The sequence below is a fragment of the Molossus molossus genome, unplaced genomic scaffold (assembly GCF_014108415.1).
Source record: "Molossus molossus isolate mMolMol1 unplaced genomic scaffold, mMolMol1.p scaffold_m16_p_3, whole genome shotgun sequence".
In the NCBI taxonomy this organism is placed as follows: domain Eukaryota; kingdom Metazoa; phylum Chordata; class Mammalia; order Chiroptera; family Molossidae; genus Molossus; species Molossus molossus.
Window position 1 is genome coordinate 120,887,418 of NW_023425366.1, and position 17,963 is coordinate 120,905,380.

The window sequence follows — 17,963 nt, forward strand, 5'->3', positions numbered from 1 at the left end:
GGGCACACTGAGTTCCTTGTGTCCAGAGGCCATTGTGCAAGAAAAAGTGCCCCCACCTTGGTAGGGACAATGACACTGACCACCAGGAAGAGGAAGGGGCTGCTGTGTCACAATGGGGGGCAGGGAAGATGAGAGGCACTTGCGTGTCCCTTGGTGCCCCCACATCAATTGTGATGGCAGATGGGCAAGTGCAGCTACCCAGCCGAAGAAACCCTTGTGAGCTGGGATGGGGTCTGGGTCCTGCTACTGGGTAAGTCCCAGAGCCCACAGTTAGTAGCAAAGGGGCCAGTAAGTGGACAGAGGAGGGGGCTCTGTTGGCCTCAGTCGTACTCTGAGCCTCTCCTTCCGAGCTTTCCCGGGCAGACACTCTGCTGTCCTGCAGCAGCTGTCCCCAGCACATGGGGAGGGGGGCTGTGCCGGACACAGAGATGGGCCTCCAGGTCCCCCTGCGTGGCAGGACTCGATGGACAGTGTCTGGTAGGGCTGGCAGCTCCTTCTGGTTCCTCACCCCGTCAGGTCCCTCTTGGTTAAGGCAGGAAGATGTGAAGGCTGGCATTTTGTCCCAGTGAGGGCCGTGGACCCTGGGTGTCCCCGAGGCCGGTCCAGGTGTTGTCAGCTCAGCATTATGCTCCAGCCTCTCCCTCTGCCCAGCTCTGCTCCATCCGCCTGCCTTCCAGATGTGTCACCCCGATGTGTACCCTGCATGAAACACTGTGTCTTGATGCCAGCTTCTGGGGAGTTCAACCTGCAGCGAGGACAGTGTGCCATGTTCCTCAGCTGGCGGCAGTGAGGGTGACCACAGACCACGTGCCAGGCAGGTGGTGGCAGTGAGGGTGGCCACAGACCACGTGCCAAGCAGGTGGCAGCAGTGAGGTGGCCACAGACCACATGCCAGGCAGGTGGTGGCAGTGAGGGTGGCCACAGACCACATGCCAAGCAGGTGGCAGCAGTGAGGTGGCCACAGACCACATGCCAAGCAGGTGGCAGCAGTGAGGTGGCCACAGACCACGTGCCAAGCAGGTGGCAGCAGTGAGGTGGCCACAGACCACATGCCAGGCAGGTGGCGGCAGTGAGGGTGGCCACAGACCACGTGCCAAGCAGGTGGCAGCAGTGAGGTGGCCACAGACCACATGCCAGGCAGGTGGTGGCAGTGAGGTGGCCACAGACCACGTGCCAGGCAGGTGGCGGCAGTGAAGGTAGCAGCCTGCAGAGGTCTAGTCCGACGGCGGCGTGTCCAAGGGCCTGAGAAAGGAGCCGCTTCACTTCCTGCCCATAGCCCAACGGGACTGACCCCACCAGCTCCGCCTGTGTCAGGGGTTCAGGGGCTCAGGGAGGCCTAAGGGGGTCCATCAAGGTGAGGAAGCCCCTGCTCAGACCCCGGCTTCTCCATCCCGACACCGGGGTCCTGGCCCCTGGTGGTCTCACCCAGGTCCCTGCCCACCCCCACAGATGCTGTGGCTGCTGTTCTTGACTGTCCCAGGCCTGGGGGGCTCCATGCCCTTGTTCCCAGGTGAGTCCTGACTCCCTGTCCCCATCTTCTGCCTCAAGCTGCCCAGGCCTCTCAGCATCAGCTCAGGGTGGACTGACTGATGGTTCACTCCTGGGAGGGACGGAGCACAAGAGGCCGTGTCAGGGTCTATGATGGCGCCCCCTCTTGTTTCCCAGATCCCAGCTCCGGAAGTCAGCAAGGTGGCAATTCGGGGATGCACAGTGCCCCCACTGGGCGATGGCCTTGGCAGGTCAGCCTCCGACAGTACAATAAGGCGCTTGAGCTGTGGCAGCACGTATGTGGGGGCTCCCTCATCCACCACCAGTGGGTGCTGACTGCTGCCCACTGCACCCATCGGTGAGCCATGCAGCCCGACGCCCTCTTGGCAGAGGTGGGGGGGGGCACACAGAGGGGTGATTGGAGGTGGGTTGTGGGCAGGGCCCTGGGTCTCAGGGAAAGCCACTGTGAGTGGCAGCCCCATCCCTGCCGTTGTGCCGAGACTGGTCCTGGCCCCCAGTCTCCTCTGAGAAGCCCCTGGTCCCTCTCCTCCAGGGAGGACTTGGAGGTTTATGGCTTCAGGGTCCAAGTTGGGCGGCTGAGACTCTATGACCATGACAAACTGATAAAAGTCACTCAGATCATCCGCCACCCCAAGTTCAACCAGAGCCTGTCTGCCCAGGGCGGAGCAGACATTGCCCTGCTGAAACTGGAGACCCCTGTGACACTCTCCAGGCTCGTCAGCCCGGTCACCCTCCCACCTGCCTCTCTGAAGGTCCCTGAGAGGAAGATGTGCTGGGTGACCGGCTGGGGCTACGTCAGACTCGGAGGTAAGCTCAGAGAGACCTGGCGGGGTGTGTGGAGGTTCAGGGCGGCCTGCTGGAGGTATGGTTGTGGCTTTGCTGAAAATACTTTATTCTCTGCAATTTGGGGGAATCCTCTACCTTTTTTTAATTTTTAATTTTTTTTTTGTTACAGATGTTTCTCCTTTTTTACCCCATTGACACCCTCCTCCCCATCCCCCCCCCCCGCCCCGTCCCCGGCTTTGTTGTCTATGTCCATTGGTCATGCATACATGCATATAAGTTCTGTGGTTTATCTCTTCCCACCCTCCCACCCCCTCTTCTGAGGGATGTCAGTCTGTGCCCTACTTCCATGTTTCTGGGTCTACCGTATTCCTCAGACTGTTATGTTCATCATATTCCGTACATAAGTGAGATCATGTGGTATTTGTCTTTTTCTGCTTGGCTTGTTTCATTTAGGATGATACTTTCCAGGTCCTTCCATGTCGTCTCAAAGGATAAGAGATCTTTCTTTCTTACAGCTGCATAGTACTCCATTGTGTATATGTACCACCACTTTTTTTATCCATTTGTCTACTGATGGACACTTGGGCTGTTTCCAGATCTTAGCTATTGTAAATAGTGCTGCTATGAACATGGGGGTACATATATTCTTCCTGATTGGTATTTCAGGCTTCTTAGGGTATATTCGTAGAAGTGGGATCACTGGGTCAAATGGAAGTTCAATTTTTAATTTTTTGAGGTAACACCATATGGTTTTCCATAGTGGCTGCACCAGTCTGCATTCCCACCAGCAGTGTACTAGAGTCCCCTTTTCTCCACACCCTCGCCAACACTTGTTGTTTGATGATTTGTTGATGGCGGCCATTCTGACAGGTGTGAGGTGATGCCTCATTGTTGTTTTAATTTGCATCTCTCTGATGATTAGTGATGTTGAGCATTTCTTCATATGTCTCTTGACCATTTGTATGTCCTGTTTGGAGAGGTGTCTATTCAGCTCCTCTGCCCATTTTTTAATTGGGTTCTTTGTCTTCCTTTTGTTGAGTTGTATGAGCACTTTATATATATTGGAAATTAATCCCTTATCTGATGTATCGTTGATAATGATGTTCTCCCATACAGTGGGTTGCCTTTCCATCCTCTACCTTTTATTGTGGCAAAATACACATAACAAAAATTTACCATTTAAATCGTTGTTGTTTTTTAATCCTTAACTGAGGATATTTTTCCATTGATTCTTCAGATAGAGTGGAAGGGAGGGAGAGAGAGAGAGAGAGACAGAGAGAAACAGAGAGAAAGAGAGAAATGTCCATGTGGGAGAGACACATCGATTGGTTGCCTCCCACACGACCCCAACCAGTGCCAGGGATAGAACTGCAACTGAGACATGTGCCCTTGACCGGGATAGAACCCCTGAGTCTTTGGTCTGCGGGCTGATGCTCTAACCACTGAGAAAACCAGCCAGAGCTCCATTTAAACCGTTGTTAAGTGCACAGTCCAGTGGTATTAAGCACATTCATAATGTTGTGCAACCCTCACCACCATCTATCCATAGAACTTTCTCATCCTCAAACAGAAGCTTTGTCCCCATTAAACAATAATGCCCCTTCCCCAGGCCCTGGCAACCATGAACCTACTTTCTGTTTCTATGGATTTATCTGTTCTGGACATTTCATATAAATGTAAATCATACAATGTGTTGTGTGTGTGTGTCTTCTTTCACTTAGCATGATGTTTTCAAGTTTCAGCTACATTATAGCATGTGTCAGAACTTCATTCCTTCTTACGGCCAAGTAATATTCCAATGTATGGATGGAACGTTTTGTTGATCCGTTCCTGAACGCTAGACTGTTTCTACCTGTTGGCTGTTGTGAATCATGCTGCTGTGAACCTGTGTGTTCAAGCACCTGTTAGAGTACCTCTTTCAATTCTTTTTTAAGATTTTTATTTTTTATTTTTTAATTTTTTAAAAAAATCTTTATTGTTGGATGTAAAATGTATTATAGACGTTCCACATTTTTCCCCCATTGACCCCCTCCTCCCCATTCCTGCCCCCCTCCCGCCTTTTCCCACACTATTGTCTGTGTCCATTGGTTATGCATATAAGTTCTTTGGTTTATTTCTTCCCACCCCCCCCAACCCCTTTCCCTTTGAGGTTTGTCAGTCTAGCAATGAATTTGTACTTCTTAATTCCTTCACCTTTTTCACCCATTCCCCCAACCCCCCTCCCAACTGGCAACCAACAAAATGTTCTCTGTATCTATGAGAATGTTTCTGTTCTACCTGCTCATTTTGTTTGTAGATTCCATTGTTGATAGGTATGTATTCATTGCCATTTTGTTTGTTCATATATTTTATCTTTTTCTTCAAAAAGACCCTTCATCATTTCATATAATAATGGTTTGGTGGTGATGAACTCCTTTAACTTTTTCTTGTCTGGGAAAGTTTTTATATGGCCATCGATTCTAAATGACAGCTTTGCAGGATAGAGTAATCTTGGTTGTAGGTTCTTGCTTTTCATCACTCTGAATATCTCTTGCCACTCCCTTCTGGCCTGCAAAGTTTCTTTTGAGAAATCAGCTGACAGCCTAATGGGAACTCCCTTGTAGGTAACTAGCTGCCTTTCTCTTGCTGCTTTTAAGATTCTCTCTTTGTCTTGAACAATTTGCATTTTGATGATGATGTGTCTTGGGGTGGGCCTCTTGGGGTTCATCTTGTTTGGGACTCGAGGTGCTTCTTGAACTTGTATGTCTGTTTCCTTCACCAAGTTAGGAAAGTTTTCTGCCATTATTGTTTCAAACAGGTTTTCAATTTCTTGTTCTCGCTCTTTTCCTTCTGGCACCCCCAAGATGCGAATATTGGCACGCTTGAAGTTGTCCCAGAGGGTCCTTACACTATCCTCATTTTTTTGGATTCTTTTTTCTTTTTGCTGTTCTGATTGGGCATTTTTTGTTTCCTTATATTCCAAATCGATGGTTTGCTCCTTGGATTTACGTACTCTATTATTGAAGCTGTGTAAATTATTCTTTATTTCAGTTAATGCCTCCTTCAATTCTAACTGTGTATCCATGATTTCTGACTGGTTCTTTTTTATGCTCTTGAGGCCCTCCCTAAGTTCACTGAGGTTCTCACTAAGTTCATTGAGCATCCTTATAAGCAGTACTTTGAACTCAGTATCTGTTAGGTTGCTTAATTCCATTTTGCTTAGTTCTTTTCTTGGGGTTTTGTTCTGTTCTTTCATTTGGGACCTGTTTCTTTGTCTCCTCATTTTGGCTGCCTCCCTGTGTTTGTTTCTGTGTATTACTTAATGAGAGGTATGAGGCTAGCTGAGACCAGATGCTGCTCATGTGAAAGAATTTAGGAAAAACCTGAAGCAGGATCCAAGACAGGCCAATCCTATGGTTAAGCAAGTGGCAACAGCTTGGGTGGGCTTGAAAGTTGGGTGGGACAGGGCGGGGCCTCAGGGAGTCAGCAGGGCGGGGCTACCAGTGTGAGCCAGGTTGCTGGAGTCCCAGATATGGCGGCTGTCTGCCGCCCCAGGGAAGGGCTCACCAAAGGAACAAAGGCCTCTTACTGCACGTTTGTCCCGGAGAAAGCCCCCTCTCCAGCCCTCGCTCCAGTGCCAAACAGCTCGGTTCTTCCCTGTATGTCTCTGGTGCCCCTCGAGCTGCCTCCCCTCCAAGCTTAGAGGGAGAGAGTCCGATAAGTCCGTGCGCGGGCCCTTTAAGGAGCTGCCTGGGGCTCCAGCCGCCTCAGCCTCCCTGAGCCTCAGTTCCCGCTGGTTTTCCAGCCAGAAGTGATGGGGATTCTCTTCCTGGCACTGGAACCCTGAGCGGGGCACCTGGTGTGGGACGGGGACCTTCCCAGCCAAGGTGTCCTCCTGATTTTTATCCGCCACACGTGGGTGTGGGACCAGCCCGTCCCCTCCGCCCCTCCTACCCGTCTGGATGTGACTGCTGCTTTAATCCCGTAGTTGTAGGACTTCCATTCAGCTTGATTTCAGGCGGTTTTGAATGATGGTTGTTCTGTAGTTAGGTGTAACTTTGATGTGGTTGTGGGAGGACGCGATACCACTTTTACCTACGCCGCCATCTTGACCGGAAGTTCAAAATTTTTATTTTTTTCAATTACAGTTTACATTCAATACTATTTTCTATTAGTTTCAGGTGTACAGCATAATGGTTAGATAATCACATACTTAAAAACTGTTCTCCTGCCCTGGCCGGTTTGGCTCAGCGGTTAGAGCGTCGGCCTGTGGTCTGGAGAGACCCAGGTTCGGTTCCCCCTAAGGGCACGTACCTCGATTGCAGTTTGTCCCCAGCCCTGGTTGGGTCGTGTGGGTGGTAACCACTCGATGTGTCCCTTTAACGTCGATGTTTCTCTCTTTGTCTCTTCCTCTCTCTCCCTCCTACTCTATCTGAACAAAAAATGAAAAAATGTCCTCAGGTGAGGATTAAAAAAAATAAATAAGTGTACTCCCAATATTTTCAGTACCCACCTGGCACCATACATATTTATTATAATATTACTGACTATATTCCCTATGCTGCATTTTTACATCCCATGACATTTGATTTTTTTTTTTTTTTTTTTTTTTTTTTTTAGAGAGAGTAAGAAAGAGAGAGATAGAAACATTGATGTCAGAGAGAAACATTGATCAGCTGACTCCTGCACTATCTCTACTGGGGATTGAGCCCACAACCCGGGCATGTGCCCTGACCGGGAATCCAACTGGGATCTCTCAGTCCATGGGACAACGCTCAATCCACTGAGTCACATCAGCTAGGCCCAATTTGTATTTCTTAATCCCTTCCTCTTTTTCACTCAGCCCTCCAAACCCTTCCCCTCTGGCAACCATCAGTCTGTTCTCTGTACTTATGAGCCTGTTTCTATTTTGTTTGTATATTTTGTTCTTTAAAATCCACATATAGGTGAAATCATGTGGTATTTGTCTTTCTCTGACTGACTTATTTCACTTAGCGTAACAGTAAGATTTCATTCATTTTTATGGCCGAGTAATATTCCATTGTACACACAGGGTGGGGCAAAGGTAGGTTTACAGTTGTTCGTATGGAAAATAATACAATAATTAATAAATAATAAATAATAATACAAGGATAAATGCTGAGATTCGCCTTCTCACAGATTTAAGCCTACTTTCGCCCGCCCTGTTGTGCCTCCATGTTTTTATTGCCTACTGATGGACTCCTGGGCTGCTTCCGTATCTTGGCTATTGTCAGTAACACTGCAGTGAACATAGGGGTGCACATATTCTTTCCAATTACTGTTTTGAGTTTCTTCAGATATATATCCAGAAGTGGAATACCTGGGTCATAAGGCAGTTCCATTTTTAATTTTTTGAGGTAACTCCACACTGCTTCCCACATTGGCTCTACCCATCTGCATTCCCACCATCACTGTATGAGGGTTCCCTTTCCTCCACATCCTCACCAACACTTGTTGCTTGTTGATTTATTGATGAGAGCCATTCTGACAGGTGTGAGGTGATAGCGCATTGTGGTTTTAATTTGCATTTCTCTGATGACTAATGACATTGAGTATCTTTTCATATGTCTGTTGGCTATCTGTATGTCTTCTTTTTTTCGCTATTTATATCTTAATTTTTAAAATTAAATGTATTAACATGACACTGGTTAATAAGATTATCTAGGTTACATTGTGTGCTCACCACTCAAAGTCAAATCTTCTGTCACCATGTATTTGACCCCCTTTACTCTTTACTACACCCCCACCCCTTCCCTCTGGGAACCACCATACTGTTTTCTGTGTCTATGAGTTTTTTGTTTGTTTGTTTTTCTTGTTTGTTCATTTGTTGCCTTCAGTTTTATATCCCACGTATAAGTAAAATCATATAGTTCTTAACTTTTTCTGTATGACTTATTTCGCTTGCATGATATTCTCGAGATCTATCCATGTTGTTGCAAATGGCAGTATTTCAACTTTTCTTATGGCCGAGTCGTGTTCCATTGTGTATAGACCACATCTTCTTTATCCAGTCATCTAGTGAAACACACTTCAGCTGTTTCCATGTCTTAGCTACTGAAAATAATGCTGCAATGAACATAGAGGTGCATATATCTTTGCAAATAAGTGTTTTCAATTTTTTGGGGGGGGTAGATACCAGAAGAGGGGTTGCTGGGTTATCTGGTAACTATTCTTCATTTTTTCTGAGGAGCCTCCATGCTGTTTCCATAGTGGCTGCACCAGTTTACAGTCCCACCAGCAGTGAATGCGGGGTCCTCTTCTCCACAGCCTCTCCAACACTTGTTATTGTCTTGTTGATAATAACCATTCCAACAGGTGTGAGGTGGTATCTCATTGTAGTTTTAATTTGCATTTTCCTAACAGCTAGCGAAGTTGAGCATCTTTTTATATATCTGTTGGCCATTTGTGTGTCTTCTTGGGAGAAGTGTCTGTTTAGGTCCTCTGCCCGTTTTAGGTAGGATTGTCTCTTCGTTTGGTGTTGAGTTGTATGAGTTTTGTATATATTTTGGATATTAACCCATTGTCGGAGCTGTTGTTTGCAAATATCTTTTTCTCATTTGGTTGGTTGCCTTTTAGTTTTGCTGGTGATTTCTTGCTTCTTAGTTTGATATTAGTCCCTTGCATTTAGTTTAATTAATTAGTCCCATTCATTTATTTTTGCCTTTACTCCCCTTGCCTTTGGAGTCAAAATCATAAAATGTTCTCTAAAAGCAAGGTATACGTTTAGTAACTTTGTTTTTTTCTATGTAGTTTATTGTTTTATATTGAGGTCTTTGAAGCATTTTGAGTTCATTTTTGTATATGGAGACAAGCAGTCATTTAGTTTCATTCTTTTGCATGTGGCTTTCCAATTTTCCCAGCAACATTTACTGAAAAGACTTTCTTTTCATCGTATGTTTTTGGTTCCTTTATTGAAAATTATTTGCCCATATACATGTTGGTTAATTTCTGGGCTCTCAATTCTGTTTCATTTGTCTGTGTGTGTGTGTGTGTGTGTGTGTGTGTGTGTTTTGCCAATACAGGCTGTTTAAAAAAATTTTTTTTTATCCTCACCCGAGGACATTTTTTTTTTTTTTGCATTTATCTTCAGATAGAGCAGGAGGCGGAGAGGAAGAGAGAGGGAAACATCAATGCGAGAGAGACACATTGAGTGGTTGCCACCCACACAACCCCAACCGGGGTGGGGACAAATTGCAACTGAGGTACGTGCCCTTATTGGGAACTGAACCCGGGACTCTCTGGTCCGTGGGCTGACACATTAATTGCTGAGCCAAACCGGCCAGGGCAATGCTGTTTTGACTATTGTTGCTTCGTAGAATAATTTGAATTCAGGGAATGTGATACCTCCAGCTTTGTTCTTTTTCCTCAGGATTTCTTTTGTTATTCAGAATCTTCTGTGGTTCCATACAAATCTGATGATTTTTTGTTCTATTAAAAAAAAGTTTAATTGGGCCCAGCTGGTGTGGCTTAGTGGTTGAGTGTGAACTGAGAGGTCACTGGTTTGATTTCCTGTCAGGGCACATGGCCGGGTTGCAGGTTTGATCCCCCATAGGAGGTGTGCAGGAGGCAGCCAATCAATGTTTCTCTCTCATTGATGTTTCTATCTATCTCTCCCTTTCCCTTCCTCTCTCTCCAAAAATCAATAAAAACATTAAAAAAAAGTCATTGGGATTTTGATGGGGATTGCATTAAATCTGCATATTGCTTTGGGTGATATGGACATTTTAATTATGTTAATTCTGCCAATCCATGAACACTGAATATCTTTCCATTTCATTGTCTTTTAAAATCTCTGTCAATAATGCTTTGTTTTTAGTATATAGGCCCTTCACATACTTTGTTAAGTTTAGTCTTAGGTATTTTATCCTTTTTGTTGCAGTTGCAAAAGGAATTGTTTTTTTCCCTGAAATTTCATTGTTAGTACATATTAATGCAGATAATTTTTGTACATTGATTTTGCATCCTGCAACTTTACTGTATTTGTTTATTGTTTCTAATTGTTTTTTGGTGGGGTCTTTAGGGTTTTCTATATAAAGAATTATGTCATCTGCAAAAAATGACAATTTTACTTCTTCATTCCTAATATGGATGCCTTTATTTCTTTCTCTTTCTTGCCTGATTGCTCTGCCTAGGACTTCCAGTACTACGCTGAGTATGTGGTGAGAGCAGACATCATAGCCTTGTTCCTTATCTTAGAGGGAAAGTTTTCATTTTTTTTCACCATAGAGTATGAGATTAGCTGTGGGTTTGTCATATATGGCCTTTATTATGTTGAGGTACTTTCCTTCTATTCCTATTTTATTGAGTGTTTTAATAATAAATGGATGTTGTATCTTATCAAATGCTTTTTCTGCATCTCTTGATATGATCATATAATTTATATTCTTTATTTTGTTAATGTGGTGTGTTACATTGATAGATTTGCATATGCTGAACCATCCTTGTGTCCCTAGAATGAACTCCACTTGATTGTGATGTGTTTTTAAATGGATTATTGTATTTGATTTGCTAGTATTTTGTTTAGGACTTTTGCATCTGTATTCATCAGAGATATTGGCCCATAGTTTTCATTTTTGTGTGTTATTCTTGCCAGGTTTTGGTACCAGGGTTATATTGGCCTCATAAAAAATGGGTTAGAAAGTATTGCCTATTCTTCAATTTTTTGGAAGAGTTTAAGATGGGTAGGTATCAAATCTTCCTTGAATGTTTGATAGACTTCACTAGTGAAGCCATCTATCTGACCCTGGACTTTTTGGGAGTTTTTTTTTTATTTTTTTATCCTCACCTGAGGATATTTTTCCATTTTTTGTACAGATAGAGTGGGAGGGAGAGAGAGGAAGGGAGAGAGAGAGAGAAACATCGACGTGAAGGGACACATCGAGTGGCTGCCACCCGCACGACCAACCAGGGCCGGTGACAAACTGCAACCGAAGTACGTGCCCTTAGCGGGAACCGAACCCGGGTCTCTCCGGACCGCAGGCCGACGCTCTAACCGTTGAGCCAAACTGGCCAGGGCTCCTTTTTTTTTTTTTATCCTCACCCAAGGACATTTTTCCATTTTTTTGCATATAGAGTGGGAGGGAGAGAGAGAGAGAAACACTGATGTGAAAGGGACACTTCGAGTGGCTGCCACCTGCACGACCAACCAGGGCCGGGGACAAACTGCAACCGAGGTACGAGGTACGTGCCCCTAGTGGGAACCTAACCCGGTTCTCTCTGGACCGCAGGCCGATGCTCTAACCGCTGAGCCAAACCAGCCAGGGCGCTTTTTGGGAGGTTTTTGATGGCTGTTTCAATTTCCTCACTGTTGATCAGTCTATTTAGACTCTCTAGTTCTTCCTAATTCAGCCTAGGAAGGTTATATATTTCTAGGAAATTAACCATTTCTTCTAGGTTATTGAATTTGGTGGCATATAGTCTTTCATAGTATTCTACTATGATCCTTTGTATTTGTGTAATGTCTGTGGTAACTTCTCTTTCATTTCTGAGTTTGCTTGAATCTTTTCTCTTTTTTCCTTAATGAGCCTCACCAGGGGTTTGTCAATTTTATTAATTTTTTTCAAAGAACAAGCTCTTGGTTGCATTAATTTTTGTGTAGTCTTTTTGTTCTCTGTTTTATTTTTCTGCTCTGATTTTTTTATTGTTGTTAATTCTCACCTGAGGATATTTTTTCCATTGATATTTACAGAGAGTGGAAGGGAGGGAGGGGGAAAAAAGAAAGAGAGAAAGAGAGAGAGGGAGAGAGAGAGACATTGATGTGAGAGAGGTACATTGGTTGGTTGCCTCCCACACATGCCCCAACCGTGGCCAGGGATTGAACCTGCAAACAAGGTATGTGCCCTTATCCGAGAATCTAACCCATTACCCTTCAGTGTGTGAGCTGACACTCTAACCACTGAGCACACTGGCCAGGCTCTACGTCCCTTTCTTGTGCTTACTATCTCCTTGTTGAAATTCTCACTGAATCCATCTATTCTTCCTCTAAGTTCCTGAAGCATCCTTTAACCATTGCTTTGAACTCTGTATCTGGTAGATTGCTTGACTCCATTTTATTTAGTTCTTTTTCTGGGGCTTTCTCCTGTTCTTTCATCTGGGGCATGTTTCTTTGTCTCCCCATTTTGGCTGCCTCTCTTTATTTGTTTCTGTGTGTTAGGCAGAACTGCTATGTCTCCCAGTTCTGACAGGGTGGCCTTATGGAGCAGGTGTCCTTGGGCTCGGTGCTGCAGTGTCCCCGATCCCCTGAGTAGGTGCTCCAGGAACGTCCTTTGTGTGGGTTATGTGAGTCCTGCTGTTGTAGTTGAGGCTTGATTGTTGTTGGTCTGTTGTAGGTGGGGTTGACCCTCAAGCTGACTGTCTGTGAGGATTGACCCCAACCACAGTGTATAAACTGCTATGGGTAGGCGGACCCCACGAAGCAGGAGCTGGTGCCCGCTGAGCTGCCTTTGGGTGCCACTGTGGAGCTGACTGTGTTGTATCTGATGTGGTCTGAAGCCAGCCACTGGCTGTGTTGGTTCTGAGGCCTCTAGGGAAAGACTCCAGTGCCGGTCAATGTCAGACACTGCCTGTGACCGGTCCTGAGCTACCTGTCGCAGTTGGTGGCTCCCTCTGCTGGGCCTGGGTGCACAGGGGAGGGGCCAAGCTGCATACCTAGGCTGGTTTCCACCAGTACCGAGCCTGGGTCAGGACACAAAAGGCCCAAGGCACCCCCAAATGTGCCTCCACCTGCCAGCTGCCTGTTAGGCTCAGCCACTGAGAGAGCCTCTGGCCTGAGGTAGTTAGTTCCTCAGTGAGTCATCAGGTGGGGACCAGTGGTGTTGACCAGGCTGAGACAGATTCAAACTCAGCACCGGGGCTGGGTTTGATGCCACTCAGTGGGTCCCAGAGTACGGCAAGGCCAGCTGCCACCTGCCACCCACCTGGGGCCTTTGCGGTGGGTTAGGGTCTCGGTGTCATCAGAGTGAGGCCAGTCGAGTTCATCAGGCTGAAACAGATTAGGTGTTGGGCACGAGGAAGCAGAATCTGCACAGGGACAGTGACGCTGGTGGGGTGCACGGAGAAAATGGCCCTCCCCGGAAAGCCACAACTCGGTCTCTCTCCCTGTGTCTCCGACACCCCTGGGGTCTGCTCAGACCTCCTCAAGAGCCTTCCAAGAAAGACCATAGTGGGCCCAGCTGGTCGAAGAGTGAGCTTGGCAGGGTGGGACTACAGGAGGGGCTAGTGCATCTCTCCAAGTGGGGTCAGTGCTACTGGACCCTCAGAGGGAAAAACAGCCCTAAACCTAAAGCCACTCCACTCAGTCTCTCCCAGTACATCTTTGACAGCCCCCGAGTCTGTCCTGACCTCCTCGAGAGCCTAGTAAGAAAGACTGCAGTGGGCACAGGATGGCTGCAGCTAGCTGACTCCTCTGCAGGGGTGAGCTTGGCAGAGGGGGGCGGCTGGGAGTCTGGAGGGTGGGGAGGGCAGTGCTCGACTCAGGAAATATGGTGTCTGTGGGTGGGGTGGGAGAGGGACTCAGCACAGGGATAATGGAGACTGTCCCTCCAGCCCTCTCCCTGAAGCCACACAATCCAATCTCTCCCGGTGTGACTCCAGTCCGCTCTGAGCCACTGTCCCTCTGCTGGAGCCCATGTTGGGTGCCCGTGAATGCAGTTTTGTGCACTGGCCCTTTAGAAGGGTTTCTGGAGTTCCAGCAGTCTCCCATCCCTCCCTGGTAGGTGAAGTCCCCACTAATTTTTGCAGCCAGATATTATGTGGGCTCCTCTTCCAGGCACTGGTGTTCTGGGCTGGGGATCTTGGCATTGGGTTGAGACCCCTCACTGCTCAGGGGGGACCTTTGCAGCTGAGGTAACCCTCTGGATTCTCAACTGCCACCCTTGTGTCTCTGCCCCTCCTCCAGTCTCCGTGTGGCTTCTTCTGTGTGTCCTTAATTATAAGACCTTTTTTCAGCTAGTCTATAGTTGATTATTCGGGTTGACTGTTCCGTCATTTAGTTGTAATTCTGATTTGGTCCTGGGAGGAGGTGAGTGTAACTTCCACCTACTCTGCCATCATCTTGGGTCCTTGTTTTCAATTCTTGGGGTATAGACTAGGAGCAGAATTTCTGGGTCACATGCTACTTCTCCATCTGCCTTTTAGAGGAGGGATTCCCCGTCGAGGCTGATGTGCGCAGGGCTGGGGCTCATGGTCAGATTCATGGACACTGGAGACGCAGGGGTTTACTCTCTGCCAGGCCGACAGGCCCTCCCCATGCCACGGTGGGGGTGTTTGGACCTTAACTGTCCTTCTGAAGATGAATAAACCTGGGAGCAACAGGCTGGGGCTCGCCACCATCTCACGGTGCACAGGTTCCTAAATGAGAATGAAAGCCGGAACCCACCGGCTCAGAAGCGGCTCCTGCCCATTGTGATGCCTTTCACTGGGATGAGTCCTTGATCCATTCCTTCCCAAGGGAAAAAAATAACACTCTCTCCTCGGGGCCTGTCCTCCGGCACGTGGAGAGCAGACTCCGGCTGATGAAGTTCTGCGTCCTAGAGCTGAATGGGTTTAGTCGGTGCCGGGAAGTTGAGTCCCAGGGCCAGGTGTAGCTGCTTCTAGACCCGATGGTCAGGGCCCACAGAGGGGCTCTCTGTGCCTTCTGCAGGGATGGCCCAGCAGGGTGTTGTTGGGAGGAAGCAGAAGCCTGGACTAACCCTGGTTCTTAGCCAGCCCCTCCCCACAGCACCGCTGCCCCCGCCCTACCAGCTGCAGGAGGTGGCGGTCCCCCTTGTGGGGAACGAGGTCTGTAACCGGCACTACCAGAACTCTTCAAACATCGTTGGCCAGATCATCAAGGATGACATGCTGTGTGCTGGGAGCGAGGGCCGGGACTCCTGCCAGGTGAGACCCCTGGCCGCCCCCATCCTCTGTCCTCTGTCCCCTGTCCCCTCCCAGCCCGTGGAATCAGGACTCAAGCCCCGTTGCGGTGGCACGTGTGGAGGTGTTCGCTAAGTCCTGCTTCCCCCACAGGGTCACTCCGGAGGCCCCCTGGTGTGTAGTTGGAAATGCGCCTGGGTCCAGGTAGGGATTGTGAGCTGGGGAGACATCTGTGGTCATCGTGACTTCCCTGGGGTGTACACCCGAGTGATGAGCTACATTTCTTGGATCCGGCAGTATGTTCCTCCATCCCCTGGATCCTAGATGAGGCCAGGTGGGGTTCTCATGATGGAAAGACCCCCAATCTTCCTTGTTGACACCCTGCTTCTTCCCCAATTTCAGCCTCATCCTCCCATACCTCCTCGTCCTTCATCTCACCCCCCACAGTGCCGAGACCCTCCTGCACTTCGGTGCCCCAGTTTCCCTGACTTTGGGGGGAGACACAGGAAGATGCTCTGAAGGCTGGTATCTCTCACAGTAGGGTGGGCCAGGGATAAGGCGCCTGGACTCAGGGCCTCCTGCTCACCCTCTGTTTCCCATTAAACTTGGAAAAGCCAACTCCAAACTGTGGCTTGGGGTCATGGCATGGACCACCCTGGCAATGACTGAGGGAGCAGTGGGGGCCCCCTGGAGAGGTCCCTGGGCTCCAGGGCTCCATGGTGGACATGGGGGAGTTCTCAGGGGTACAGTACCATGTGATGGCATTTCTGGGGGCTCATGTGGGTTATCTTGCCCAAGGGTTCCCCTCTCCCTTCACTTTCTTCTTCCTTTTCCTTCCTCCCTCCCCTCCCTCCTTCTCCCTTCTTTTTATTTTCCTTCGCTGCTCTTCTATATCTTCTCTCTCTCATTTCCTACCTCTTTCTTCCCTCCTTCCCTTCCTTAATTTTCCTTGATCAAATGTGCCCAGCGTGGACAAGGTCTTGGGGGTAAGGAGTTGACTGAGTTGGTTCCTGGGATCCTGGAAGTCAGGGAGGTGAGGACAGACGTAGACGCACCATTGCAGCGAGTGTGGACATGGCGTGGCGGTGAGTGCTGAAGGCAGCTGCAGTGACAGGTGTGGTCCCGCTGGACCTGTGGGGGGCTTGACTGGCTGAGCTGCCAGGCCAGCATGAGCAAGGGTGGGGATCAGGGGAAGGAGCTCCAGGCAGGGGGACAGGTGGTGGGGACAGAGGCGTGAGCTTGGACAGGGTTTGAGGTGGCGAGGACCATGCTCAGAGTGTGCCTGAACGTCAGCTTGTTGGGTTTTCAACATCAGCATATCAGCAACAGAGGAGGCTTAAAAATCCCATAAAATATGAAAGTGCATGTACGATTCTGGGTAGATGGCCTGAGAGCCTCCAACTTCAGAGACTTATTAGAGATTCAGGACCCCTTATTAGAAACTAAAAACAAGCAAACAAGCAGCTCAAAAAAAAAAAGGTCTGGTATTTGTAGTAGTATTTGTACATAGCCAAGAATTTTCTGGAATCAAACAAAAATGTGAATCCTCAGTGGAAAGTGCTCAGTGAAAATCTAGCAGAATAAATACAAATGAATCCTACACCTAAACCCATTTTAGTAAAACTGCAAAATGTCAATATTAAAAGCCAGCAGAGACGAGTAATAGTTAAATAAATGACTATGAGAATCAGCAGTCTTCTGGTCAGCAAGAATAAGTGGTAAGAGAACCTGGAGCAATACCTTTATTTATTTATTTTTATTTTTCTATTTTTTTGGTATGTGCCCCTAGTGAGAACTGAACCCAGGATTCTCTAGTCCGCAGGCCATCGCTCCAACCACTGAGCCAAACCGTCCAGGACTGCAGCAATACCTTTAAAGTGGTGAGGAAAAATCATGGTCAATATAAAATTTTATTCCCAGATAAACTATCTTGCAACATCGAGGGGAAAATAGTGATATTACAAAACATAAAACATGAAGTGTTGCCCTGGCCAGTTTGGCTCAGCGGTTAGAGCATCAGCCTGCGGTCCACAGAGACCCGGGTTCGGTTCCCGCTAAGGGCATGTACCTTGGATGCAGTTTGTCCCCGGCCCTGGTTGGGTCGTGTGGGTGGCAGCCACTCGATGTGTCCCTTTCACATCGATGTTTCTCTCTCTTCCTCTCTCTCCTTCCCGCTCTATCTGAGTAAAAAATGGAAAAATGTCCTCCAGTGAGGATAAAACAAAAAACAAAAAACAAAAAAAACAACAACAAAAAAACATGAAGTGTTTATCCTACAGGCACTCATTAAAAGAACTATTTAAGGATTTATTCCAGAAAGAAGAAATATTAATTCAGAGAAATGGTGTGGGACAAAGAAAACAAAGCATTTATGAAAAAAAAACACCCCGCATGCCATCTTCAGAAGACACACCTGAATGGCCATAAGCATTGATTGGCCTCCTTCATAATCAGAGGAATGCCAAGAAAAATAAAAGGACACACAATTTCACATTCATCAGATTGGAGAAAATAAAAAAGTACAATGAACTGTATGTGGACAAAGATGTTGAGAAATGAGCACACCCTCTGTTGATGCACCCCTCTGAGCAGTTTGGAAACAGCTGGTGCAGTTGCAAAGCATTTCATACCAAAAAACAAATGCCTTATTGGTTTGAATTCATACTCTAAACAAGGTTTGCATGGCTGTGTTCATTGTTACATTGTTTTTAAGAGCAAAACCTGGAGACAGCCCCGAGGAGGATGGATAAACAGTGTGGCTGGTTGGTATCAGGGAACCTGATGGGAGGAGCAGAGATACCTGTGTCAGTGTAGAA

General features: G+C 47.4%; 1 protein-coding gene across 1 annotated transcript; it reads left to right on the forward strand.

The window, feature by feature from the left end:
• Positions 1-226: 226 nt before the first annotated feature.
• LOC118642158 (mastin-like) lies at positions 227-15,471 on the forward strand. Its single transcript, XM_036279758.1, has 6 exons — positions 227-250; positions 1,450-1,510; positions 1,666-1,846; positions 2,042-2,316; positions 15,014-15,171; positions 15,301-15,471. The coding sequence occupies exons 1-6, from the start codon at positions 227-229 to the stop codon at positions 15,469-15,471; spliced, it is 870 nt and encodes a 289-aa protein (XP_036135651.1).
• The last annotated feature ends 2,492 nt before the right edge of the window (positions 15,472-17,963 follow it).

Bases quoted from the DNA above. Each gene is read 5' to 3' on its own strand.
- LOC118642158 (XM_036279758.1), top strand. From the start codon at position 227: ATGGGGTCTGGGTCCTGCTACTGG. The intron at 251-1,449 runs GTAAGTCCCAGA...CCACCCCCACAG, and splicing joins GGTCTGGGTCCTGCTACTGG to ATGCTGTGGCTGCTGTTCTT. The intron at 2,317-15,013 runs GTAAGCTCAGAG...CCCTCCCCACAG, and splicing joins GGGCTACGTCAGACTCGGAG to CACCGCTGCCCCCGCCCTAC.